Genomic DNA, 27109 nt, shown 5'->3' with positions numbered 1-27109 from the left:
ATATACACTCTAAAAAGTGATTCATGGGGTTAGTGCATAATGCTTAAAATAAATTTTAAAGTTTTTCAGCATAAAAGCATTGTGTTTGTTTCACGAACATGTTTAACTTATTGTAAGGAGTTGGTCAAACCATCGTAAATAAAATAATTTGATCACTAAATATCACTGCAACTTTTGGATAAATATTATGTTGGTTCAACTTAATTAAGCTTTTTGAAGTCAAAGCAAATCATGTTGGTTGTACTAAACTAATTAAGTTTGTCAGATAATAAAAGACTCATTGGATTGACTCAATAATACCAGAGCTGGAACCACTTATAAAGATGCATGCAAATTGTTTCCCCTAATTGTTTTAAGTTGAACCAGTGGATTATTTTTTATAGTGTGTGTGTGTGTATATACATACATGTATATAATATTGTGAGTCCAAACAATATGAACAACTGAACAACTTGAGTTGCTGCAATATGAGTTCTGACAATTTATATTAAGCAAATGAACTGATCACTATGTTTTGTCTCGACACAACAGGAGCACATCTAGTTCCCTTCAAACTGACATTCAATGGGGGGGTTATCATTTAATTGTAATAATTAATATGAAATAAAGTAAAAATAATTTTTACTCATGACTCATGAGTTGTTTTTTTTTTTTGTTCTTTGACTCTATTATTGGCTAATCGCCTGGGGTGCTTTGAAACTGGTGATGACAACTATTCCTGGGATGAGAGGTGCGACTGTGAATGTAGAAGTTCAGTGAGATCGTCTCAACACTTTTTATGTTGTGTTGCTGTGCAAGAAATGTGACCCCAGTGGATGAACCTCTTTTACACCCATACTAAAAAGAGAGAAAGAGTGAGAGATGAAACAATGCCATTATTTTCACTTAAATTCATTAAATTTAGCATTTAATTGTGTAGTTTTGTCAAATAAGACTAACAGTCTGCAGCCACACTAGCAGCTCTGTTAGCATGATCTTTTTGCAAATTAGCACCCACAGACACAGCTGAGACTAATGAGAATGTCACTTTTACAGATTCACTAAGTCAATATAGTCTTTATCCTCTGGGAGCCACGAAAGTAGAACAAACTATTTATTTTAACTTAAAAAGTTAGTGTCCAGGCTGCCTTAAAATTTTGAGTTGACTGAATTTGAGACGATAAGTTGAACAATTACAAAAGTACCTCAACTTGTCTTCTCTAATTCAGTTAACTTAAAATTTTAAGGCAGCCCAGACACTTACTTTTTTAAATTAAAACAAATAGTTTTTTTTTTAACGTAAAGAACCTTTAGCAATAGTTGTAGGCCTACAGGTATTGCAGTCCCAGTTGACACATTCAAAGCTGCAGTGGGCAATTTCTGACCACTAGAGATCAGACAGTGACTCAAAAGCAAGCATAACAATACATTTTGGCATGTTTACTCAACTTGTAACGCAACACTACTCACATATCAGCAGAAACAGAAAAGCATGGGAAACCCTCAGGACATCTGTCCATGTATTGTACGTAAGAAAAAATAATGTTTCTGTGACGTAATTTTAGGAATTTTTCTGCACTCCACATCGACCTCACAGCACAGACTCCTTAAATTACTACACAGAAACAAAATATCTCTGTCATACATGAGGAGTACAATCACAAAATAAAACATCATGAAGCTGGGTATACATTACGTCCCTTCAGTATTCGCTTTTTTACTGACTGCCAGTAAAGACACCATCTTTGTTCACTTGTGTTAGTGCCAAACCAGAACCTCCTACAGCCACTGCTCCCATCAGTGGCTTCGAGACACAAGGCCCAGAGTTTGTCGATGTGAAATCACTGTATATACAGCCAAACAACATGATGTCAAGAAGCACTTCAGTGCTCATGGAATTTGTTTTAAACAGGGAAGTAAAAGGACAGGTGCAGGAAGACCCTCTTCTTTTCGATTACGAGTCTTTTCAAGCAAAATCTGCTGACGGCAAAATCAGTCTCACCTGACAAAGCACACACCAGACAAGCTGCATCCTATCCTCCCTTAGAAACAAATGTCTCCAGCAGGCTCCACATTTCAACAGCCAATGCCCACACTCACAAACACACAAACACACACACACACACACACACACACACATACACAATGCTTCATGCTAAAGCAAGCGTGGAAAAATGGGGAGTACCAACTAAGCATAAAATACATGCTGAGTTTCCCTGATGCCGTCAGATTGCAGGTAATTAATTTTACATTTGAAAGGTTCCCCATTACCAATGCCTGTGCACCATTGATCACAACACATCAGCAGGGAAGAGGCAAGCCTTAAAACTCCTGCAGCACTTTCAGTGGAAACAGAACCGAAAGAATAAATGACTGACCCTGGAGTCAAGACAGAAATCTCTGAGGTACTGACTTCTGCTCAGAGATGGAGCATCTTTTGCTTGTTTTTTGCTTTTGTTTTTTATTTTGATATGACAAGTGAATTATTACTATATAGCATTTACCTCTTATATCAACAAAATATAATGTATAACAGCTTCTTAATTTAACTCCTAGTCATGTTATTATCAATAGCTGATATCGTACTAGACTTAAATAAAGATGATATAATGTTAGTATGTGAAAAGATCTATTTTCAGTCCGACCAGAGATTTATAATCTGATAAAAAAAAATCATGGTGAGAATGTCTGTATAAAGTTTACAAGGCTAACAGACACTCCAAACATTAAATAAGAAAGCCCCCAAGGCACATTTTCATCATAGATAGTCTCACCCCGCAGAGAAGGGGCAAGAGGAATGGCAGAGCCGCAGATATACATGATTTAGATTATATTTAACCTGCAGCTAGAGGCTCAAGTTTACTGTGAACAGGTCCTTGTGTGCACAACACAGCGAACAAGGGCAACTGGTGTTCAGCTTTTCCTCCCAGTCCTGTGGGAACGCTGGGGAAAGACTCATTTGTATGTTACAAGGGGACAGGAAGGTCAGTGTGTGTGTGTGTGTGTTTGTGTGTGAGCGCCTGCATCGATGTATTCTGTATTCTGGGCGTGTACGCCATATGTGTGCACTAATGTGTGAAGCCAATCAGAGCCAGCCTGGATCAGTATACTGTTACTATAGATGGCAGTTAGTTACAGATCTCAGCTGAAGTGACAGGAGTGAGTTGATGTGAATGAGAAGTCATTGTGGGGTGCATTTAGGATGCAGCAAATGCAGCATGCAGGTGGTAATAGTGCCTGTCGATTCATATTGTTAGCATTAAGTTGAGCCCCATGCATGAAATGAAGTTAAACACCATTTTCAAGTCCTGCTATCACACAAAAACTTTCTAGACAGAGAAATGTTTTTATGTAATATTATTATAACTGATGTTTTAAAACCTACAACACCTGCACAGTGTTAGTATTTATGTTTGGGTTGGGGTTTAAATTAATGTTGTTCTTACCCAGCGAAATGATCTTTTAATACAGAGGAAAACAGATCTACTTACATCTGCACTGAGGCCATCCAGCTGGGCTCCGCTAATAGGTTTTTGCTTCGGCACTTGATCCCTCTCCCTTATTAGCCGGAAAAGCAATGTCACACTTCACACATGTCTGTGAATATTAACCACTCTGCCACCAGTCTGCACCGCCTCTCTGAGGGTGATGTAGGAGCTGAGTGTGAGGGTAGGGGTTAACCGAGGTGCACTTGGGACTGTGCAGGTATTTGTTTGCAACCATTATCATATTATTGATACTGCACTTGTGGAGCCTGTGGACAGCAGGGACAGGGTGGTTTGTAAAAGTTGGTCCAGGACTGACAAAATACAAAGCAGATGACCTGGATAAGGAAAGTATAAACGTGGATATACAGTATGTGCCACAAGTGTGTCTGTTTGTGTACGATTTGTCTGATATTTGTATGGCTAATGACTAATGGATGTAGTAATAAATGATAGAGAAACTTAAACTTAGTCCAGTCATCCAGTGTTTTAGTGTCAGGTGTTTTGGGCTGCTAAACTGTTCCGGAGGGTAAATTACATCATCTTTAACACGTCACATCCTGAAATGAAAGTGCTATTTTGGCATTTCTCATCATTTGGAGAATCTCTGTCGTAAAAGGTTTATCCATGTCCATTTCTCCTCAAGACAGACAGAAAACATTTATTTGACAAACGATGAACATTTAGCTTCTTCACCACACCGGTCAGCAGCCATCCCTGTTGCAGAGGAATTAAGAAGCCTGGGAGATAACAGGGAGGTCGGCCACTCCCCGGCTGCCGTCTCAGACAACTTCCTGTGCTCTCTAATTAAATCAGGCCAAACTGGCTCGACCAGGTGAGAGCCTACAGAGAATGCATTATTATACAAAGAAAGACTTCGACATTTGACTTTTTTTCCTCTCCTCGAACAAACTTGCAGCATGTAGAGTAAAAAATGTGGTGATGGACCCACAGTGAATGGCTGCACAAATCTACTTTGCTTATAAAAGGAGGTATAGTGTTAAAACGAACTAACTGAACGTCTAAATGTCCCTTTAATAATGTGCAAAACACTGCAGTGGGTCTCAGAGCCATGCCTGCCACAAATTCCCCAGAGACGGCTGCGATTATATGAACGCAGCCATGTTTATTTTCCTTTTTTAACTGCTTTCTGAGACTTGCAAACGGGCTAGTAGTTATTTCCAAAATGGAACATTTTTGGACCCTTGGCCTAAAGCTGGTGGGTGGCAGAGGGTAGGAGCACTTGTTTTTTCCTCTTTTCCCCCCCTGCTCACTACAGATTTAGATGAACCATCTGGTGTTGGTACCTAACCCTGGACTCCTTGCACATTTGGAACAGCCGTATCAGCAACATATGCTTCTGTCTCCGCGTCTGGCAGCCACACACCCATCACTGGGATGGGAGGTGACATCATTCCACTGCTCAGGTGTGCACTTGTAACAGCAGTGGGGGAGGGTTGGGGTGGTCTGGCGAGGCAGTCCGGGAACTTGAATCTTAAGATATTTCTACACTGCAGGCCTTTATCCAGGTGTTATCCCTTGTCCTCAGACAACGATAAGCTTAGGTACTTCCCCGTATCCTTACACTCTAAACCCTGACCTTTCCTATACTTCTATATGAACGTATCATACCACAGATGTTGGCAGCAAGATAGCAGGTTTTGCAGCAGCTTGTGGCATGTCAGGTGCCTTGCTGAGAAGTAGTAGTTAAATGGTATTTTACATGGTATTGGCTTTAGCTTAGATTTAGTGTCAGGGAAACATTTTATTCGATGTCCGTCCTGTAAACAGAGTTAAAGGAATAGGTCAGGTGCTCACGGAAAACGGGGAACATTTTAGCCTTTTAATATTGCTTCCTGATTTATATTTTGGAGGGCCTGGATTGCCTTCCAGTGCATCCTGTTTTTTTTATACTGAAAGAAGTTAACCTTACAAGATAATTATTCAATATAACATTGAAAACTAATTTATGCCATCTGATCAGATGTTGCAAAGTAGGTATCTTTTATTAGTATGGAGCTCTATCTGAAGGACCTAGATTAATAATTCTAGTATGTTTTTTCCATGGCTTAGGAAAGTTAATTCAATATTTGTGAACATGAGCTGCTCTCTCTCAAAGCCAGAAACCAGAGAAATAAGTTTCAAACCTGTGATGCCATCAAGTATAAAGTCCTGAGCTGCTCCATAGACAATGAATGGGAGATTATTTTTGTGGACCCACAGAATGTTGCTTTCTTTTTATACCCAAAAATGCTTTATTCTATTGTAGTGATCTCAGTTCCTTTGGGTGCTCTCAGTGTCATCTGGAATACCTTCCCCAACTCATTGTCTATGGAGCAGCTCCGGACGTTATACCCTATGACATCACAAATTTGAGCTTTAGCACTTAAGCATTTGGTTTTGGGAATGAGCTGTTCATGTTAACTACTTTTTTGACAATCTCAGACCATAGGAATAACATGTATGAATTTTGAAAAAAAGCATAGTTCCCCTTTAAAGATTTTGAATCATTTTTATAATTGGTCATGCTGTTGCCAGAGACTATTAAATCACCAGTGCTCAGGCCCTTCAAATCTCCCATTGACATTCTTCGTTACACCCGGCATTCCCCCCCCCCCCCCCCCCCCCAACAAAGTCACTGACCGACAGCAGCCTACACAACTACAAGCTGAAATGCACCAAAAGAACCCTTCAACCTAAAAAAAAAGTGAGCAAACAAACAAAAGCAGCTTGATGACTAGGAGGAGAGTGGGCGGCCATGAAAGTGCTGAACACAAGCCCACGCCACCTTGGTCCTCCCAGCATTTTTCCTAGACAGGAAGATGGATGGGCCCAACTCTATTAATAACTACACTCCACTTACCATGACGCCAAAACTGCTAACACTGCAACTGCCCCCTGATGCTAGCTAGAAAAACCACCTCCCACAATGTCGCCCACGTCTCTCCTGATAGGAACACTGTGTTAGGCAACAATACAGTAAACGGGTGCTGCTGGAAATCTCCAACCTGTCCACCTGCCTTCACCCTCACCACAGGACTGTGAGCATAGAAGCTCGTGAAGGTGCCTCTGGTAGTTCTGGTCAGCGTGATGTTGCTGACAAGTGTGTACAGCATGATTTTACAGTGATAGGAAAACACGGGCTGCTTCTTGGCATTTAGTTTAGTTAGAGCGCAGATTGGTATTCAGTATGGGAAGGCATATCGAGGGCAGAAAACGATGGAGAAAGATGAGACAGTGAGTGCGAAAAAGAAAAGAGAAAGAAACTGAGGGAATAGGAGGCAGAAGCAAGAGGAAAACCAGGAGGAATATAGAAATATGTAGAAAGGTGGTGAAAGAGAGAGAAAGAGGAGCCTATCTAAATGTGCAGAAGCATCAATGAAGGAACACTATTGTTCCTAATGAGATGTGACAGCGCAGTATAAACTGGAATATGAAGTGAACCATGATTACAGAGGATTAGATTAACAACCACTATGTAGTGCAGTGAGAAAGCTTTTCATGCCTGGCATTGCTCCCTCTCTCTCTCAGTGTATAAATACTCTATGCGCTGTGTTTCTCTTCATGCATGCACAAATATGTGTGTGTGTGCAAGGGTTTTGTGTGAGTGACTACTTTGCCATCATGTGAAGTGAGGGCTGTGCACTATACGAGCGATAGCAGTAAGGTCAGCTCCACCTTCACAATGCTACAGGCTATGATATGCAAACATGGCTGACAGTAGGTGCTTCATCACACGTTGGCAGCTTGACACAAGAGCCTTTTCTCTTGATTAATCCCCTCTGCTTGCCTCCTGCTATGAAACATGCCGCAACCATACAGTATAGGCAAACCAAGATAACACAAAGCTTTGTTCGTTCAGCATCTAATCTGTAAACCTGTGAGGAGAAAAAGAAAATACAGAATGCGAGTGTGATTTTTTTTCCTGCGGCTCGTCAATGAAACTGATTAGTGCAGTAACTTTGAAATATGCTACAAGCTGGTACATTAAATGTGATGCAAACTTTTAACACACTGCAACAGAAGATGTATCTGTTTAGTTTGCATATTTTTCATTTACACCCACTTTCTCTCCGGAACGAGTCGACGAGAAAAGTTTTCCTGACAGCAAGGCATTCCCAAACCGCTGGTGAAAATAACTTCCACTCCTCACCCAATGAGCCGTCACCATGTTGATGAAACACCTCTGCCATGGTTGTGACATTTTCACTTTCAGGAGCGCGTGCTCTCGTTTTGCCAACATCACTACAGAGCATGCCTAAACATTTCCCATGCACAGCTTTCTTCATGACGCTCCTTCACTATCTCAGGAAGCCAATGAGCCAGCTAATGCAGGCTGGGAGTGGAGGGGTGTGGGGTGGAGGTGGAGGTGGTGGGGCAATCCACTTTCCCAGGTAGAGTCAGTGGAGCAGCTAACAGATTCCTCTCCCACATACATTTTCATTTTGATGTCTGTGGATTGCTGTCTTACCGCTGCCGTCTCGCCTTCTTTCAACTTTACTTCATCATTCCATACGCCCATAAAAAAGGTTCATTTCCTCTGCCCCATTTCCCTAAAGGTGAGTTTAGCAATCGGTCTCCCTGCTAGACGCACTCCAGTTTTTCCCATCTGCATTCTGGAGGCAAACACAGATATGGGCCTGATGGTGCTTACATTCCTGTTATGACCCAACAAAGTCAACTCACAGGTAGCTGATGTCTAAGCGCTGACTTAAGACGCCCGCCCACTGCCGCAGGAGGCTGTTGTAAAACATGATGATAGTGCACGGGCGTGGTGCTCGTGAATGTCATTTAAGGGGGCTAATGGCCGCTGTCTGTTTGAGAGGTAGATCGATACGGTAATGAGGAGAAGGAGGCACAGGCGTAATCACCGAAAGCCCAGCGGTGCTGAAATCCACAGAATAAAATAGAATCGGGTCCTGGAGGTGCAGCAGGCTGACTGACACATTCAGTGAGACGCACTCTCGCTACATCTCACTGATTCTAATGACGTGGCCTTAATGTCAGAGGAGGCCCTCTTTTCTTCACACGTTCTCAGTTTTTCTCTCTCAGTGCTGATTCTCACTACTTGACTGGATTCTGTCTAAAAACCTCACAGGTTTGAAGAAACACCTGTGATGAAAGACCTATAAACAGCAGGGCTCTTGATATTTCACCTCTATCATCACAAAGCAAAGGTAACGGTGATTAATGTGAGGGATTAGTATGGCATTTAAGGTATAGTGGAGATGTAACACACACATTACTGGAGCTCATGCCTGGTGGATTTAAATGGAATTTCATTAAAGCTAAACGAAAGAATGATGACTTTTACAACTCCCACTGGCAGCATTTTTACAGGAAGACATTTCGCACTAATGACTTGAATATGAAATAGTGACCCCATCGCACTAAGCACAGTTTGAGTAAATTGGGCTCACTGGTAAAATAACCTTCACCGCAGTGACTGGTAAATCTGTTGTTAGAGCTTCTTACAGCGGGGGTTCTTACAGTTTTTCAGCCTCGGGACCAGAAAGAGGAACTTTAGTTTCTTGCCCTCGGACCCAAGCTCATTTGAACATATTGGTAGTCTTGTTTTGTGATTACTCAACAACAGCAGCCCCGTGACCCAGTTATCGGCCAACTCTAAGCTTAAGCAGCCTTACAGGTATTTCACAGGTTGAACTACAACAGGAAATGCTGCATGAATAATTCATCGCTGTAAACCAAATGTTTCCTAACAGCACCAGCCCGAGACAGCGAGGACGATAACAGCAAACATACACACGTCTATCCATTATGCATAGGGATGTAAATGCGTGCCATCACTGACCCTGATATGAAATGGGACACATGAGGGTTGTACTGGCTGCGATACAAGCGCAGTGTGAGTGTCGGCACCGCCTACTGTTGACGGTGCGTCTGTGAAATCCATCTGTTTCTGGCCATGACTGGCTAACTGAAGGGAACCAATGGAGTGAGACCTGATTTGGTGTCAAACGGAGTGCTTGGATGAGGTAGCGTGTATGGACTTGGCGTGTGTGTTGTTGGATCTTGTACTACAGCTTATGGTGTTTATGTGCATCCTAGTGAGAGCTTGCGCAAAGAGCCAGGTTTGAGTCACAGTTGCCGGACAGAATGGAAAGACTGGACGGTGAGCAGATTTTGCATGATGAAAAAAAAAAAATCAGTTAAATCGTGACTAATCAAAAGGACAGCTGCGATGTGACCTCATATCCATATGCCATACAAACATTTCACACAATCATGTTAAAGCTCAAAAACACAAGAATCATGATCAGCAGGTCGTATGTTTAACGGGCCTTTGATTGAAATGAAGTAGGCTTGAAAATGGGTACAATATTTTCTCTTTTTTTTAATCCATATAATTCATCTTTATTGATGAATTTACGGGACGTAACTGCAAAAGCCTTGAGCTCCATATGTGCATTGTGCGGTAGAGGCTGATTCAAACGTTTCCTTGTAAAACATCCAAACAGTATTCCCTGCGGGGAGGGGTAGTAAGATCCATAAAAACAAAAAGTGAGCACCATGTAATGAGGCTTGGTTACATACAAATCATTTTTTTAAAAAAACAAAAAAAACAAACACTACATATCAGTCAAGAACAGTCTGTGGCAATTTGTAGGTCATGAATGACTTTAAACTGTAGACAGTGCTATATTAATGGCATCAAACAACTGGAAGTGCTGCTGTATAAACCTAAGCCTGCTTTTGATCATCCATGCGAGACCCAATAAAACAAGTGAACATGATAGCACGTATAGTTAGACAGTACAAAAGACTTACATGAAATTAAGAATGTGATGTTATCGGCTCCTGCACTGCAAAATGTCACTTACAATAAAGGCCCCTATTGTCAGCGGGGGGGGGGGGGGGGGTATTTAGTCTGAAATGATGAATTGATCTCAGTTAACTTATGGACACTGGACAACCCAGAGGTTGTCACTTAATGATAAATGGACGTAATACTGAGCAACAGGGACAGCCAGTCAAGGACTTGGGGAGGGAGACTTAACACATGATGGATGATAATCATGCATACTATGTGGCATTTATGCAAGTGTGATGGGGTGTGTGTGTGTGTGTGTATGTGTGTGTGTGTGAGAGAGAGAAAGAGAGAGAGAGAGAGAGAGAGAGTCTACTAAATATGAAATATTCTACCATGTTGATATATTGTATCACAAAAACAGCAACTATGAAAATATGTTGAGCAAGAAGTTGACTAAGTGGTAAATTAATAAATATTTCTATATTCAATACAGAGTGTAGTCAAAGAGCAAATGGAAATAGAGCTTTACTGTTAAAATCGAAGCACCAGCAAGCAATAGTCGTGATTTAAACGTATTAGCTATATTTAGCGCCGATTTAGTCTAGCTACATGTAACCCAAATCTAGCTGATTTAATTTCGAAATTGATTAAATGTAATTTTCACCATTGCAGATGGCGTGCGGTATGATATTCAATCATGTATGGAGAGTCAACAGTAATTTAAATATGTTTATGTCCATTTTTTGGACATGGTCTCTACATAGCCGTATAATTGATGACATCTACACATCTACCAAATTTTCACTGACAGCCCAGATTCAGCCGTGATTTAGATTTAGATTCTCTCGTGATGGCTCCACACTGGACACCAGTGGTGGTGCTAATGTTACATTAGTCTGAGTAGGCGGAAGTTTGCCGCACAGATCAACCTCTCATTGGGCGGAACGAGCCACCCGCTGAAGTCCCGCCCTACCACCTCCGGTTGTGTAGCAGTTTTCAACCGTTTTCAACATGTCTTTTACTAACTTTTGCAGTGTTTGATCTTGCGGGGATGTAGCCATTTTTCTGCCATGGTTCTCGTCCTGTAGGCAATATTTTTGTGGGCGTGTTACACCAAAACCTGGTTCCCTCCGGCAATATTTTTACAAGGGCACCGTTGCTGTGGCACCGCCCAGAACGATTGTGATTGGCTGAAAGAAATACAAGCAGCCGGGGCGTTTTTTTCTGCAGACCTTTCTTTTCTTGAGAAAGGTATGGTGAGGGAGACTAATGTTGCATAAATAATCTGTGGTCAATATGATCTTTTTCTTTAGTGTGTTTTCAGCGCAGAAATTTGCTATAAATCATATATCATATCATATCACACTGCTGACAGTTGCATCAGTCAGGTCTTCAACACTCAATTTGAAAGGGGGACACCTTCATAGTAGCTGTATGTTAGGTATGTTAAGATAGGACCAGTGAGAGTGAGTGACTTACCACTGCTGTCACTGGCCCTGAAGTCTGATGTTTTGGCCAATTTAATCACCTCAGGGTGAAGGTGACAAGTTCTGAATTTGTTTCAGCAGGGTTTTTTTCTGTGAATAAATGTTCACATTATGCATATAGGTACTCTTCTACAGCAACCCTTAAACATGTGCATGAAATCCTTTGATAAAATCCACACACACAATAGGAAATGTATCTAATACTACTAAAACTAACAAGTCATTTTGAACGCATTTCTAATTCATTTATATTTCATCTTGTGTGTGGTTTTTGAATATTTGTGCCAGAACGCAGGTGAGAGGTAAGAGTTAATGTTAAAATACTCATCACACTTGTGATTTTCTTTACGTTATGCAAATACCACAGGGGCTGTTTAATTAGATATTTTTTTAAACATGCAGGCAAAATGGTGAGGTAAAATTAAGCAGATCTCTAAAGTGTTCAGATGGCTCCTGGGGAGTTCCACTGACTGACTGAAAAACACAAACTCTGCCAATAACCCCACTTCATGGTAACTGTTTAAATCACATCATTCATTTTTTTTGTAGAGATGCATGTTCCAATATGATAATAACTTTGGCATGTGCACTGACAAAAGGTTGTTTCAAAGGTAGGCTTGTCACTTGTTGATGCAGAACACTTTGGAGTAAAAGTGAATATCAAGTTGGGAAACCATCTGAAGTTAGTAGAGACAAGTGAAGGGGTGCTATATGGGTAAAAATCTAAGTAATATCTAGAAAGTCTTTTTTATCAAATATATGCCATGTTAAGCTCAGGGCATGGAGAGGATAAATGCAGGAAGTAATGTTCGACAGAGCTTTTCAGATGATAAAAGTGGTGTGTTTAGTTTTGTTCGGGAGTCAGGTCTTTTGAGTTCCTCAAACAAATCAGTGCTCATAAGATGCAGAAATCTGTTGGCTCAACACTGACTGTGAGTGTGTGTTTGTGCCACTTCCAAATGATTTCAGAAAAGTCACCTTCAGTAGAAAAAATACCACCAGCGTGCCACTCACACCTCCCTGTTGCCAAACTGTTCACAGAACCAAATGGCTGTCACTGTGAATTCACCCAAAAAGCTGTTTGAAACCAATAAATGATCACATGTCTGTCACTCACACCTGCCACAGAGGCAAGCCACACTGAAAACAAACAAACCAAAAGCATCAATGCTCATTATACAACAGTAGCTTCACTCACCCTTCCCTGTTTTCATCTTCATCTGCGTTGGAGAGGAGCTGCGAGCCAGCCAGCGAAAGGTCCAGAGCTGCGAGGGGCAGATCTCTGTAGCCAAAACTCACCAGCTGGACTGGAGGAGCCAAGCACTGGTTCTCATCCTCCACTGGCTGGGAGATGATCTCCAAGTCCGACAGACCTGCCTGCTCCACTTCCCTAGTTATGTGCCAACACCAGCAGCAGAAAGACACAGGACACACACACACATGCAAACACAGAGAGGAGACAGAACAGAGAAAGGCATATATTACTTTAAAACAACCACAGGTCTCACATTGATTACATCAGTAAAATGAATTTAAAATTGATGCTATTTTGGAAAATGTGACGTAGCAGATGTCATGTCTGACTTCAGAGAGAAAGCTGCTGGTGTCACTCTCTGGTAGTCTGAAAGAAGCCGTCCTTTTTTAACTCTTCAGGTAAATATTTAAATACTTTACATAGCAAAACCACAGCATAATGACATGCATCAATTATCATAACTGTTACAAATATAGCTCAGATAACAGAGCAGGAGAAAGGGACAGAAAGGGTTTTGTTGAAGTGTATAGGTATGAGTACAAAAGCAGTGCAGATAAAAAAGACTAATTATTCAGTCCAGCTACTTCACTAAGAACACATTCTTATTTACAGTGATGGCCTCGGGGAGTAAAGGCAGGGTCAGAGAGGGTTACACACAAACACCCACTCAGCACCAGGGAGCTACAAAGCACTCACACAATCCTCCACTGTTGAGGACTGGAGAAGCTGCAGGTACAGTGCCTTGCTCAAAGACAGTGATTACCGGGGGGAGAGTGTGTGTGTTGGTTTATGACTCTCCAGATCAATTAGTCCAGAAATTTGAACCACTGTTATAATTAATTCACAACAAAACAACACAAACAATTCAGATGAAAAAAAGACCAAGCGTGGATGAGAAGAGGAAGATGAGTGACAAGAAACAAACTCTAAAGGATTCTCTATCTTGAAATGCAGATTGCTGTCACTGCCAGATTCTGTACAATGATTGTACTGTCTTCATAATTTTGCTCAAAATAATTATTTAAATGCCACACCAGTATCATTTAAAGATTGTATGGTCTATTAGTCTAGTTCACCACCAAATTATAAATATTGCAAATATTAGTCTGTCTCTCTAAGTTATGTTACCGAGCAACTAGGCTTACTATTGTAATCTTCTAAGTTGTGGCAACAGCTTGTCCACAGCTGTCCTCCCTCTTTTAATGTCTCTTACCCTGCTTTTTTGTGCCCCTCGTTCACTTACCTGTAATGTTTCTCTTTTATTTATTTTCGTCTTTTTCTTCCTTTTTTTGTGTTGTTGCCTTTTCGTTTTGAAAAAGTTTTTTCCTCTCTTGATTTTTAATATAATGGTACCTCTATTGTTTGTTTTTGTGTATTTGATTGTGTTATAGCACTACTTCCGCCACTGTTGCTAAAGTCTACCCTTTATCTTAGCGCATCTATTCCCTTTCTTGTTTTGTATCTTATATTTTTCTTGTGATAAATAGAATAAATAAATAAATAAAAATAAATAAATAAAAAAGCTCTTCCACAGCTCCTGTAATGTGAACTGGCAAGCTAAAGTTAACTAGCTGTAATGTCAGAGTAATAACGTGGTGCATGAATGAGTCCTTAAACCTAGAAATGAGTTAGCATGTTAGCACTCCTAATTCCCTCGTCTCAAAGTCAGTCTTTTTTTTAAACGGGTTTTGGGTTAGATGCCTGAAAAAAGGTCTGTGGTTAACACAAGCTCAAGAGATTTCACATTTTGTTCTGTGACGTAAAATACATCAGTAAAAAAAGCCACTCTTAAATACTGAAGCCTTTATGTGTCTTAAAAAAGGCAGTTGCTAACAAGCGGCTAAGGAAGACTAAAGAGCGTCTTCAAGCCAAACACGGATTTACAGCCTCGTTGTGGTGGGGACGCTGAAGTCATGTGACCATGGTGTTTGTTTATAGCTGAACAATAGCTATTTATTTCAGGCGAATGTATTTATGTTTTGATAATTGTAACTGTGGTGTTAATTTGTGAAGACTATCTTGCTGAACAAAACGTCCAAGTCTCATATACCTTTGCCACAAAGCTTATTCTCTACAATACTTTTGTCAAGGGAACCGTGGTGATGTTAACTTCCATATTGGCTGATAAATAAATGTCATCCCTGCAGCACGCTAATCCATTACCATAATGGTAGACACTCTTTCCTGTCATTGCAATTAAAGTAAATGTTCTGTAAAACAAATTTAGATGTGAAATTTTCTGAGGTAAAACGTCCACAGGAAAATGCATTTGGATCATTTTTGACTCATTTGGAGTAATAATACAATAGATCCAACGTATTTTGAGGGATACATGGAATATGAAATACAAAAAAAAAAAAAAAAACAGACCCACCTGATCATTTTTGACCCACCTCTAAGGGGACATTGAATAAATTATTACAGTAGTTTTAGTTTAGTTTAATTTTTACCCTGAACAGTTTTCTCTGAACATCGACGCATTTGTTATCAATATTTTGTATTTGCTAGGTTTAAATGAACATAATTTACAATGTAACTTACAATGAGAATTTTAACAGGAAAGTTTGAGTTCATTCATGCAAAAAAAAATGACAGGTTGGATGTTACTCCAATAAATATGGTAATGAACATGCCAACCATCCATTGTGATATCAGCAAACCTCCACCCCACACCCTCATCCACCTTGGGTCTCTAAACCTCAATATCTAAACACAAGGCTCCTCAGTTGTGGGCCAGCAGCATGTAACCCAGCGTGCCCACAAGCCCCAGTTGTGTAAAAGCTGGGCCATCTCAGTGGAGCGTGGAGGTGGAAACAAATGCTGAGTGCAGCTGCAGACTGACTGTGTGTGCCCTGTGGTGTGTATTTTTAGACCAGAGCAGATGCTGGTGTATCATGTCTGCTGTGACGTCATCGCCTCTCCCTTTGTCAGCTGAGTGGATCCCCACTCTCCTTCAAACGTCAAAGGAAGTCAGGAAAAGGGTGAATGGTGAGGGGAAACTAGAGGAGGAGTGGGAGCAAAGGGGGGTGGATATCAGGGGTTATACAAGACAGACAGGGGAGGGCAATAAGGAAACAAGGAGGGATGAACAATGAAAGACGAGACAATGGATAAAAAATAAATGTACCAGAAAGACTGGGCTGGAACGGGTTAGGGAAAGAGGCAGGGGGGAAAGAGGAGTGCAAAGGTTCAGGAGGAGCACTGGGGAGAACAGGAGGTCGTACATAAAATTCGGAGAGGAGAAAAACGAAAAAAGTAAATAGCGATTGTTAAACCGACAGTCAAAATCATGAACTCTTGTGTGTTACTTTCATTATCACATATTGCAGCTTATTCTCTTTTACCTCATGGCTCAAACACTCAAAAACAAGAAAAACTGTAGTGGTTGTAGTGACGGTTGTGAGCAGAGAGGACACAAAGGGTTTTCCCAGCAGCCATTTGCTTTATACTGATACACTTTCTCCACTTTGAGTTTCTGAATTCTTCACTTCCTCTCTTTCCTCCTCCCACAGTCATCTTCAAACTACCGTGACAGACAGCACTGAATGACCTAAAACATTCAGAGCAGAGGCACGCAATCTGACACACAGGCATACCTTTAGGAAAGGACAGACAGGTAAATAGACAGGACAGGACACATAGATATGCAGGCGGGTAAAAGATAACCTCCCAACACACACATACACACAACATGACCCCGTCCCACAATACAACCACAGTTTATTAAAATATACAGTGATAATGTCGGCGCTAAAGGACCTTTGATGCAATCTGGAGTGACCTGAGCTGTTGGAGGGCATCCTAATATCTGCGAATGAGTGTGTGTGTGTGTGTGTGTGTGTGTGTGTGTGTCTGTGTGTCTGTGTGTTTGGCAGGTTAGCCTGTTATAGCCACCAAGGATGATTTGATCTAAACTCTGACTCTGTGACCTTATCACCAGGAAGTGAGGAAGTAACCAGCCAAATAAAAATTTCATATTGAAGTACATATACAATATGAGCAAGAATAAAACATTACATTTCTTATACTTTCAACTAAAGCACCAAGCAGCTCCTAACTGAGCCGTAAACACATAACTTAAACATTAGTGACCGTACTAGGAAACAAGAGGACCATGCTAAGTGAGCTTTGAACAACAGCGCTGTTAAAGTGCAGGTCAAAGTTCAATAAGATTGAACTGTGTGTGGAGTGAACAAGATAAGATCAATTTACTTGGAAGCCATGACTGTTTTAAGAGGCCGTGGCACGTTATGTTTTTAAGCTAGCCTGAAAGTGAAACTAGACAGCCTAAGGCATGCATTAGGGACAACCATATTTGCATAGCTTGCTGGGAAGAGGGCTAAATAACACTCTAAAGTTTTGCTAAAATTTTGGCAAAGGAACAATTGAATAAAAATTGGTTCTATGGGAACCAGCAAGTCTCACCTTAACTTGAGGAGGCCTGTTTCCACTAAATGTTTTCTTCATTATAATCCATGCACACCTTCAAATTAAAGCTGTATATTTGTATTTGTTAAGATAAAGGACAGCCAGCCTGTTTGAAGAACAATGAATCACCGAACACATGTATACACACAGATTATTGCAAAACTCACATTGTTAACTGTACCTGTATAAATCAATGCCATAGACTTTAAATAATGTCCTCTGGCTGAGGACACTATTGGTGGACAGCCTGTCACTCAAAGCAGCCCACCCTGAATTATGTGTAACTTTAAGCCTCAATAAAATGGGTGAGTTATATAAAAATTCACCCACCCGTACAGTGGTTATGAAGGGAAACTAGCTATAGAGACCAAAACTGTTTTTGGCACCGGACTGTAAACATGTTTATTTCTGCTGTAAAGTTGGTCTATGGGGATTTTTTTCACATATGGAGCCAGCCCCAAGTGGTCAGTCAAAGAACTGCAGTTTTTGGTTCTTCTGTGTTGGCTTCATTTTCCAGCCATGGAGGTTGCTGCTTGGTGTATGCACATCAAATAATTATTATCATTAACTGTAAAATTAGAAACCAAAGTGTATCAGTATGCAATTTCTGAACTCTCCATATTGATATAGTTTTAGTCTAGCTATATACCAAATGGAATTTTTTAAGTTCAGTTATGGCTTTTGGTTTTGGTGTGCCAACACAATATTTTTAGTAGCCACATCTGGCCATGCCTGTAAAAAAATTCTAAGAGTTGCCACTGGTTTGGTCTAAGCACATATTCAGTTAACTTGCGCATTAAAGCTGCTAGCAGGTAAATTTGAAACATGATGACTTTAGGACCCCTGCAGCCTTAAAAGGAGAACTCCACCAATTTTCCATGTCTGTTTACAGGTCTTGGAGAATCCTGTTGACAAAAGCTTTACAAAGCCTTTTGTGTTTCCAATGGGGAAATGCAGAAGCCTGAAAAATTGCTTCAAGTGATATAATTTGAGTGAGTGTCATTTAGGGCTGAAATTAAAAAAAAAAAACTGGGGGTGTGGAGTTGGAGAGATGTGAGCTCTGTTTGAAGCTAGCAGCTCAAGGCTTTATTAGCTGCTTCTAGCATAACACACTTGAATCTCACCTGATCAAACTGTCTATGGGGGAATTGCACTGTGGGTAATGTAGTTGCAAGGTTTTGACAAGGAGGAAGGTTGTGTGAAATAAAAAAGGCTATATCTCCGGTTCTGCTGCATTGATTCGAACTGTCCAACAATGTCAAATGAATCCAAAGCTAATCAGTGGGGTACTCTCTTAATGGTAGTATTACAGCATTTCTGTAAAGCTTAATCTCAAATCACATATTTCCTGATCTAATATAGAAAGCTATAGATTGAAGATCCACTAGGAAAAGAATCTGAGGTTAAAACATAAATAAATTGGTAAAAATGAAAATAGCTGCATCTGTAGTTAAAGTGAGGTGTTTCTAATCTATATAAGTTACATTAAGAAAGCCATGTAAAGCTCCAAAAGACATCCTAAAAAACAAATTAGATTGGCTCACATTGCTATAGCGATACATTAACAAGCAGTAAAGGCATCATAAAATCCCACCGCCATATATTGTGTATGTAACCTGAACCAACAATAAAGCAAAGCAGCCTCGACCCATTAAACCCAACAAGCGAACGGATGGACAGTTTGTGAACATCAACAGCATGAACACAAGAAAAAAAAAAGGCACCAGCTGTAGTTATGTTACCACACCAAATCCACTGAACACAACAACCACATGAACGATTCACAGCATTGTAAGCAGGTGTATTCTCAAAAACAGTTTCAGGTGAGTAAGCATGTGCCAATTGGCTGCAAAGACCTTTAGCTGTGCACACTCTCGGTCCGATGGAAATTCTGCAGAACTCCTGTACAAAAGGGACAGACTCATTTGTTTATGTTTTAAATAAAAAAAGTCTTATTTTCTCACTTTAGAAAAAGTAGTGGTCACTTTCCTTTAATGCTGGCTGTCATCTCTACAACCAGGGCGTCTTAGATATAGGTTGTCAAGCAGATTGAAAGAAAGTCAGTACAATGAAAAGCTTAATACTGATATTAAGATATAAGTTAAGAGTAAAGGCTTCTTTAAAAAGTAGAGGTGGCAGCAGTTCCTAGTCTACCATCTCTGCATGTATACCATACAGCAGCAGTGTTATTTGTTTTTCATTAATAAAAACCCCTTTGTTTTCAGGAAGACGTGTTATTGCAGTCTAGTCTCAAGAGCTGCTGTCCTCATCCCAATTTGATGGGATTATTTCCCTCGGCAAGAGGGCCTCACATTTCTTTGAAGATACATACTCTATATAGTCAAAAAGACAGTCACCAAAGGCCGTGATGATGTTGACTCATGTACGATGCAATATGTATTATATGAGTGAAGGAAATGGATATTAAAGTAAAAACAGAATAATACTTCTTTTTCTGTGGGCAGCAGCCTTTTCTAGTCTCTGCAGAAGATGCTATGATTTTACTGATGTATAGGTACAATACATACATGCATACAAAAAAAGAAATAATGAACAGAATAAGAGAATGACAGCAGGACAGAAGATGTATGAGGATTTGTAAATGTAAATTTTGTAAAGCCAGTCTAAAAATAAAGTTTAAAAAATGCACTTAAAAGAGGACTTCAGAGCCAGCCATCTTTATATCCTCAAACAAGTTATAAAGAGTAAGAATGTCTGTCATGAAGGAAGTGGCCGTCCGCAGGCAGGCTTTACAAGTGATCAATTTATGCAACAATTTGACACTTTCCTTTAAAGGCCCTGAAAAGCCATTTACTCATGAGCAATGAGAGCCAACATAAACATACGATTATTCTGCTGAAGTTAGAAAAGTTTCGTTTATTTCAGATTTGAGGTGGGGTGGATCAATTTCTGAGCACTAATCAGGATTTAAAGGTCTCATATTTTAAAAACTCAGATTTTCATGTCACTTTTTGCTATATAAACACTATGGAAGCATCAAAAGACACAATCCAAAGAGGAATGCACCCATATCCAGAAACATGTTTATTGCTTTTAAACAAGCTGTCAGGACTTCTGTAAAGTTGTGATGTCACAACTATACCATGAAGACTGTTTTAAATTTGAAACATAATCATTTGAAATAGGTCCCTTTGTATTTCCTGTCAGAAAGTTTGCTGATATATGTGAATGACATCAGCAAACAGGAAGTTAACATGGTCCCAAGCTGTTGCCTAGCAACGCAACACCGATAAAATGATCTATAAGAAAGTGCCAGAGTTCTGTAATTCCCCCAGCTTAAAAGACAGTGCAGAGATACAGAGACCTCAGTTTTGAGAGACCTGGAAACACTGACCAATCAGAATCCTCTGAACCCCACTCATGATAAGGATTGGGGATTACAATTATTTCCCATGAACGAGGAATTCCCAGTAAGTGTGGGTCATAAGCTTGCGTTGATTAAGTCCCTGCCCCTGCCCTTTGTACACTAGGCCCGTCGCTACTACCAACTGGATGGTTTAATGAGGTCCTTGGATCGGCCCCGCCGGCCCTGGCAGAGTGCCGAGAAAACAATCAAACTCGACTATTTAAAAGAGTACAAGTAGTAACAAGTTTCCATAGGTGAACCTGTGGAAGGGGTTAAAATGGAGTATTTCAGACAGAGGGTGAATAACTGTATATTCCAGCAGACCTTATGAGAAAAATAAAGTGTTTTTTGAACATTAAATCATTTAAACATGTTCTAGTAGAAACCAAAAATATAACTATGAACCTGAAAATGAGCCGAATATGGGACCTTTAAATATTTAAAGTACATTGATATGACAGTTGTGGGGTTGCTAGGCTACTATCAAGTTTTTGACTATTAAATGCATATTAAATTATCCCCAAGGATGTTTGTATGTTTTTCCAAACTTAAACTTAGATAAGTGTCACTTATCTGGAATAAAAAATATGGAACAAAAAGAATAATTTGCACGCAATAACCCCACTGTAGTTATACAAGCCTGCCAGTTATATTTAATGACTTACATTTAGTAGTTGAGCAACAGCTATTATCACTGACTTAGTTTGCAACTAGTGCTGCACTAAATAAATACCAGCTGACCAAGGGGATGCAATGTGTCATCACATGTCCCACTACAGTCAATATATGTCAGGATAGACTAGTATATTGTTGTACTGTGGAAGTTGTCAATGTGCCTCTATGACACATACCTCTACACTTACTTTACTCGGCAAAGAATTAATTCCCGCTCTGAAAGTGTGTAGTGTGGTAAAAGGCCACAACGGGTTGGTCAGATAGATGCTGTCCTCTCCACACTTCCCCTACACACAACATCTCATCCATACCACCTCTCATCTACAGCACAGCAGCAGCTTTGGCTCTCTTCCCAAACAATCAGGACCGTACACATAACCACTCATGACAGACACAAGCTGTCCAGAGCCTGCCGGCTCACAGCTTACAGTAATGTACCTGGTGCGCTGCCTGGCTGCCAGGTGAGATATCGGGAAAAGCTGCTGACCCAGCCCATGGATTTGTACGATGTTCAGCAAAGTTCTTATGTGAAGCTAAAGGGTCGGGCATGCATTTGGAGATAGTTTTGATATTTCAGTGAATGTCTGTTTTGCTACAAGCAAAGACTTAAACTTGCTTTGGTGAGGTAATTCAAAGCAGTGTATACATATCTATTTCATTCTGTCAAAGTTACAATAATGTTGCATGGAAATGTGATTACGCAGTTTAATTCACAAAGTGAGCTTCTGATAAAAGAATTAAAATTAAACCCAAAAGAGAAAAAATAAACAAATGTGAACTCATAGAAGGATCATATGAATTTTCCAGCTCCTTGCATTAAATCAGTGCTGTTCAGTAGACAATTTTGCAAGAATAGTCTTATAATTCATTAATACAATACATGGTAATGACTTTAATGCACTAATATCCAAACAATGTCAATGAAAAAACCCAAAGGACAAACCCACCTCTGCTCCTCTCCAAGTACAGATATAAATACAACATTTTTGCTGTTTAAAAACAAACACTGACCTTTCTGAGTATCCTCTGTGTTCTTATCTAACAGAAAGTGGCAATTGCAAAATTCTCAATAACATTATTTCATGGAAAGACTAAAAAGACTGCGAGTGCAGAAGAGCACCCACAGGAAAGAAGTGATATTCAGGGGAGCAGGATTCCCTCGGGGTGGCAGATAAAAGTACACAGTGGACTGTAGAGTTGTGGGCCAGGTAGGAAAGGTCACTATGCGACAAAAGTTGCTCAAGGGACTTCACTGACCAAAACAGAAGGTCATGTAAGTAACTGGGAGCCGGTGGCGCTAAAGAATGTTCTTCCCCTGACAACTGGAGGTGTCTCACTCGTGAACCTCGTGACCCCTGTGCAATAAGACAGACTTACAAGCAGCCGCCGGAAAAGAAAAGGAATAATTAGGCTCTGCTTGCTTATTAGCAAATGTTAGCATCCTAAGACAGTAAACAAAGACGGGGAACATGGTAAAGATTATATCTAATGGACATCAGCATATTAGCATTGCCACTGTGAGCATGTTAGCTTTGTAGTATGGTGGAAAAAGATTTTGTATGTCCTAATACATAGTATGTCAAATACCAGGATGTTCTCCTACATCCGGTTTGCAAGCCAGCATGCTTTTCTAGCTATTCTGACCCACAATCCTCTGCGCAGTGGACTATACGTCACATCGACTGAGACGCAAACAGATAACAGCTGTCAGAAGTTGCAGTGACAGATGTCAGCGCATTCAAGTAAGTAAGTAGGAATATTGATGAAGTAAACAAAATAATCATAACTATGAAAATTACAATGACAGAGAACTGCAGATGTAATTTTGCTGTTACAAATATAATATGTTAGAATCTACAGTATATGCAGTTACAACCTTAGAGTTATACTACATACATTGCAAAGTAACAATAGCAGATCTTCCTCTCTGGCGAATTCGGTAAGTGTTGTTTGTTTCATCTCCAAGGTAGTGGATATAAAAGCAAGAGGGTCAAAGTTCAGGGTGTATTGTTATGAGAAAATAGTATGTCCTGATTGTCTGCACACTGCATGCAACAGTACATACTTTTTAAGGGCAGCTGCAGAGATTCGGAACGCACCCTTGGTCGTGTGTAGGGAACATGTGTATATTGTTGGCTTACAAATTAAGGCATAAACTGCCCAAAAAGTAGGCCTGATTTAAAAAATCTTTGGAAGCCTAACTATAGAGACAGGAAATCTTGATAAAGATGTATAGACAGTCTGGCTCCTGAGGAATCAATTTGGCTTCAAAGTGCTGTAAAGTGAACTCAGTGTGTTAATATCCTGTTTAAACTTTTATTGGACACTGTTCATAAATCTGAAATTCCATCAACATCATGCATTATGAAAATAAGATTTACCCCAACATAGCAGTCCTATTAGCAGTGATACAGTGTGTGGTTACATGATGTACTGGATATTTGTATGTCAGGTGGAATATATTCTACAGCTGAAAATAGGGCCATGAAAGGGAAACGTGTGAAAATCTGAAATAAGAATCTGACATTGCCCGCTTTCATATTTTGACACATAGTGTACATATAAGCATCAATCAGTAAAATAGAACCTATAAACTATGAGCCATTATTTCGACACATTACAACAAACATACATGTTACGCTGCTTATCACGCCCAGTGGCAGATTTGAAATTACACTTTCCATGGAAGTAAAGAAAATGTATTTCCATCCAGGCACATTTTATCCTGAACACTCACCAAGGCCTCGGCGGACTACAAGATCAACACACACATTAGATTAGGCTGTCTGACCACAACGCCTGAGGATCTAAAACACACCCAAAACTTGGCCGTAACATGCAGACACAAAGCAGATGTTCTCTGCTCCCAACAGCTGCTGTTGAGAACTTTGGGAGAAGCTGGACTTCATTGTGTATTAGTGTTACAGACTCATCGCATATGAGGATGTACACTGCTGGCAGAACAGCCAACACTACAAACTGTTGTACAACTTCTAACTTATAGTCAGACTCAATAACTAAATGTAGTGATTGTGTATTTGTAGCAACGGCATATAGACAATTCACACTTGTGTGTTTGTTGTAGCACCTTAAACTAAAGAAATGTCTTTCTCTTGCTGCTAAGAAAGTGAAGCCAGTGAGTAATGTTTGTCTTTGCTGCTGACTCACATACTACGTAATATGGATTTCACATCAAAAGATGAAGATGAGGCAAAGAAAGACTGTCAGCTTTTACCTACGGGACTTTACTGGCACCCAGATTAAACATGCTAAAACAGTTTTACCAGCAGAAAGAAAAACTTCACCTCACCTTTCCTACCACTTGCATTCTGGTCAATATACACCACAGTCAATTCACCCACCAGTTTTTAAAAGGCAGCTTGGAAAATAAAACTTGGTGTTTAGCTCCGTGTTCATGTTGTAGGACAAAACACCTGTCACTCCTACAGCGTTTACAAATGGCTTCAGGTAATTTCTTAAAACACCCAATTCAACTTCCAGAGAAACTTTTGTAATTTCATGCCAGTGGATATTAATGAAGTCTGCCAGGCACATTAGCTCATTAATAATATTACAGATTAAACTATGATGAATTGGTGGACTGCACAATGGACTGTTCTGGCCCTGGTGTGACCAGTCTCTTATCTGACCTTTACAGATACAAGCTGTATAAGACACAGGAGACACAGAGACCCTCGTGGGGCAGGACTAAGACAGCAGATGTACATAAGCCTTCTCCATAGTGGAGAGGTCCGTGGACCTTTCTACACTGTGTCAGTTTCCAATAATAGATTATTTTAATTTCTGCAGACACTTCAGGGAATACGGGTCTTGAAAGACTTAATGAGTGAAAAGACAGATTTCTGTGGACTCGTGAAACTGACTTAACGGAGTTGTTTCCTCTGTGCTGTGTTTTTGCATATAGGGCAAACATAGGAGACACAAAGTTTACTCTGTACGTCTGTATTTGAGGTGTCGCCTGTTGCATCTTGAGCGTTATGCAGAATTCATAGCAACAGCTGTTATCTTATTAAATGGTGAATGTTTAATTCAGTAAAGAGAGAGTGAATAATTAAAATTTTAATGGCATTTCCAGGAATAATTTACTGGAGGGAGACTTTTCCCACAGATAAGACTGATTAGTTTGAAAATGACAACATTATAATGGAGGGAGCTGTGATGATATAGGTGGTCACTTGTCCCAAAAAAAAAAACAAAAACAAAACAAAAGTCAGACAAGAATGGAATGGGTGTTATTAGTGGTTAAATAGATATGGGCGCATTAAATGCCCGTTGGTATTGGGAGCAGTTTTGTTAAATTTCACTTTCACTTTCGTTAGGTTAAGCTGCAAAGACTGTGCGGTCAGGTTTAGAAAATGTCAATGCACGTTTCCAAACAGTAACCAACAATCCTGCATTGTACACCTTTTCAATCCACGGTTCTCTTTTTACAACAGATGAGACCTCTTGCACATCACGGAGATCTCCTCACCAACATTTGCTATGATCCATAGCTAATAAACGGTGTACATTATGCCAGTGTACTTATGAAAAGAGCCAATTAGGCTGAAAATGGGGCCACTCAAAGGCAGCATTTTTTCCCAACAGGCAGAAAGACACCATGTGCTTGTCAACTCCCACCCTCTGAACAAAAGAGGCAAAGCCATCCAACCTCTCCACCCTCCCACTGGCACTGAATAAACAACAGGGTAAACAGCGACGTGGGGAGAAAGATGAATGGTCTCGACCAGCGCAGAGGACCCTTCAGAATCTTAAAGGGAATATCCACCCTAAAACGCAATTCAGTGTTTATATTAATCCCATCAAGTCAGACTCTTCAGATTTACAGACATAAACAATTTTTTCTCGAAAGCAGTTCAGTCACAAATCTCAGACATCGTTAAAAGAGTAACATAGTATCGGTCAGCTAGAAACAAGCAGTGGGGGAAAGTGAATTCTTACATTTACTCAACTGTAATTCTGAAGCACTTCACATGAGTATTTCCAATTTCTGCCACTGTCTTCTTCTACTTCACTACATTTCAGAGTGACATACTGTACTTTTTCTCAAATACATTTATCTGACACCTATAGTTACTGGTTACTTTTCAGATAAAGATTTTAGATGAAGAAAACATGATTAGCTTGTAAAAAAAAACCAAATATTAAACTAGTGGCTCCAAGCCCATTTAGACTGTGACCCTCTCATGAAAGAACAGTGACTAGAGCAGTGGTTCTCAAATGGTGTGCCATGATGCCAATCCAAGTTTGCCGTGGCATTTTGTGATGACCACACATTATTACTGCAATATTCAACTGGGTCTATACAGAAAGTTATGAATTAATTTTTAACTGACTGTATCAGTATGTTGTGTGCACCCATTGCCTTATAAAGAGACAAATGCTAGCTAAAAAATGTAATTTAATTTTTTTTTTTTTTTTTTGTGAACTTCACAGGGGACCTATTTGTCGCCTTTGATACGTGGGAATTATTAGTGTGTGACACATCAAAAGCCCTGATTGGCAGCCAGTGTGAGGGACGATACTAATTAAAAGGAGAAAGGTGTGACTGGGACAATGGATGGCTTTATTGTATGGAGCAAATTACAACAAAGCACCAGCAAAGACGACCTCCCAGCAAAAGAAAAGAGAAAAAAAAAT

The 27109-nt window shown here is 40.1% G+C and overlaps 1 protein-coding gene across 1 annotated transcript in view; it reads right to left on the bottom strand.

Moving 5' to 3' along the window:
* The window catches only part of LOC117265837 (transmembrane protein 266-like), a 59388-nt gene that overhangs the window by 28528 nt on the left and 3751 nt on the right, over positions 1–27109 (bottom strand). The window contains exon 3 of the mRNA XM_033640615.2: positions 12922–13113. Within this exon, the coding sequence (XP_033496506.1) occupies positions 12922–13113 (192 nt within the window). The remainder of the gene's footprint in view (positions 1–12921; positions 13114–27109) is intronic.

The sequence above is a fragment of the Epinephelus lanceolatus genome, chromosome 2 (assembly GCF_041903045.1).
Source record: "Epinephelus lanceolatus isolate andai-2023 chromosome 2, ASM4190304v1, whole genome shotgun sequence".
In the NCBI taxonomy this organism is placed as follows: Eukaryota; Metazoa; Chordata; class Actinopteri; order Perciformes; family Serranidae; genus Epinephelus; species Epinephelus lanceolatus.
This window is presented reverse-complemented; position numbering and strand designations above follow the sequence as displayed.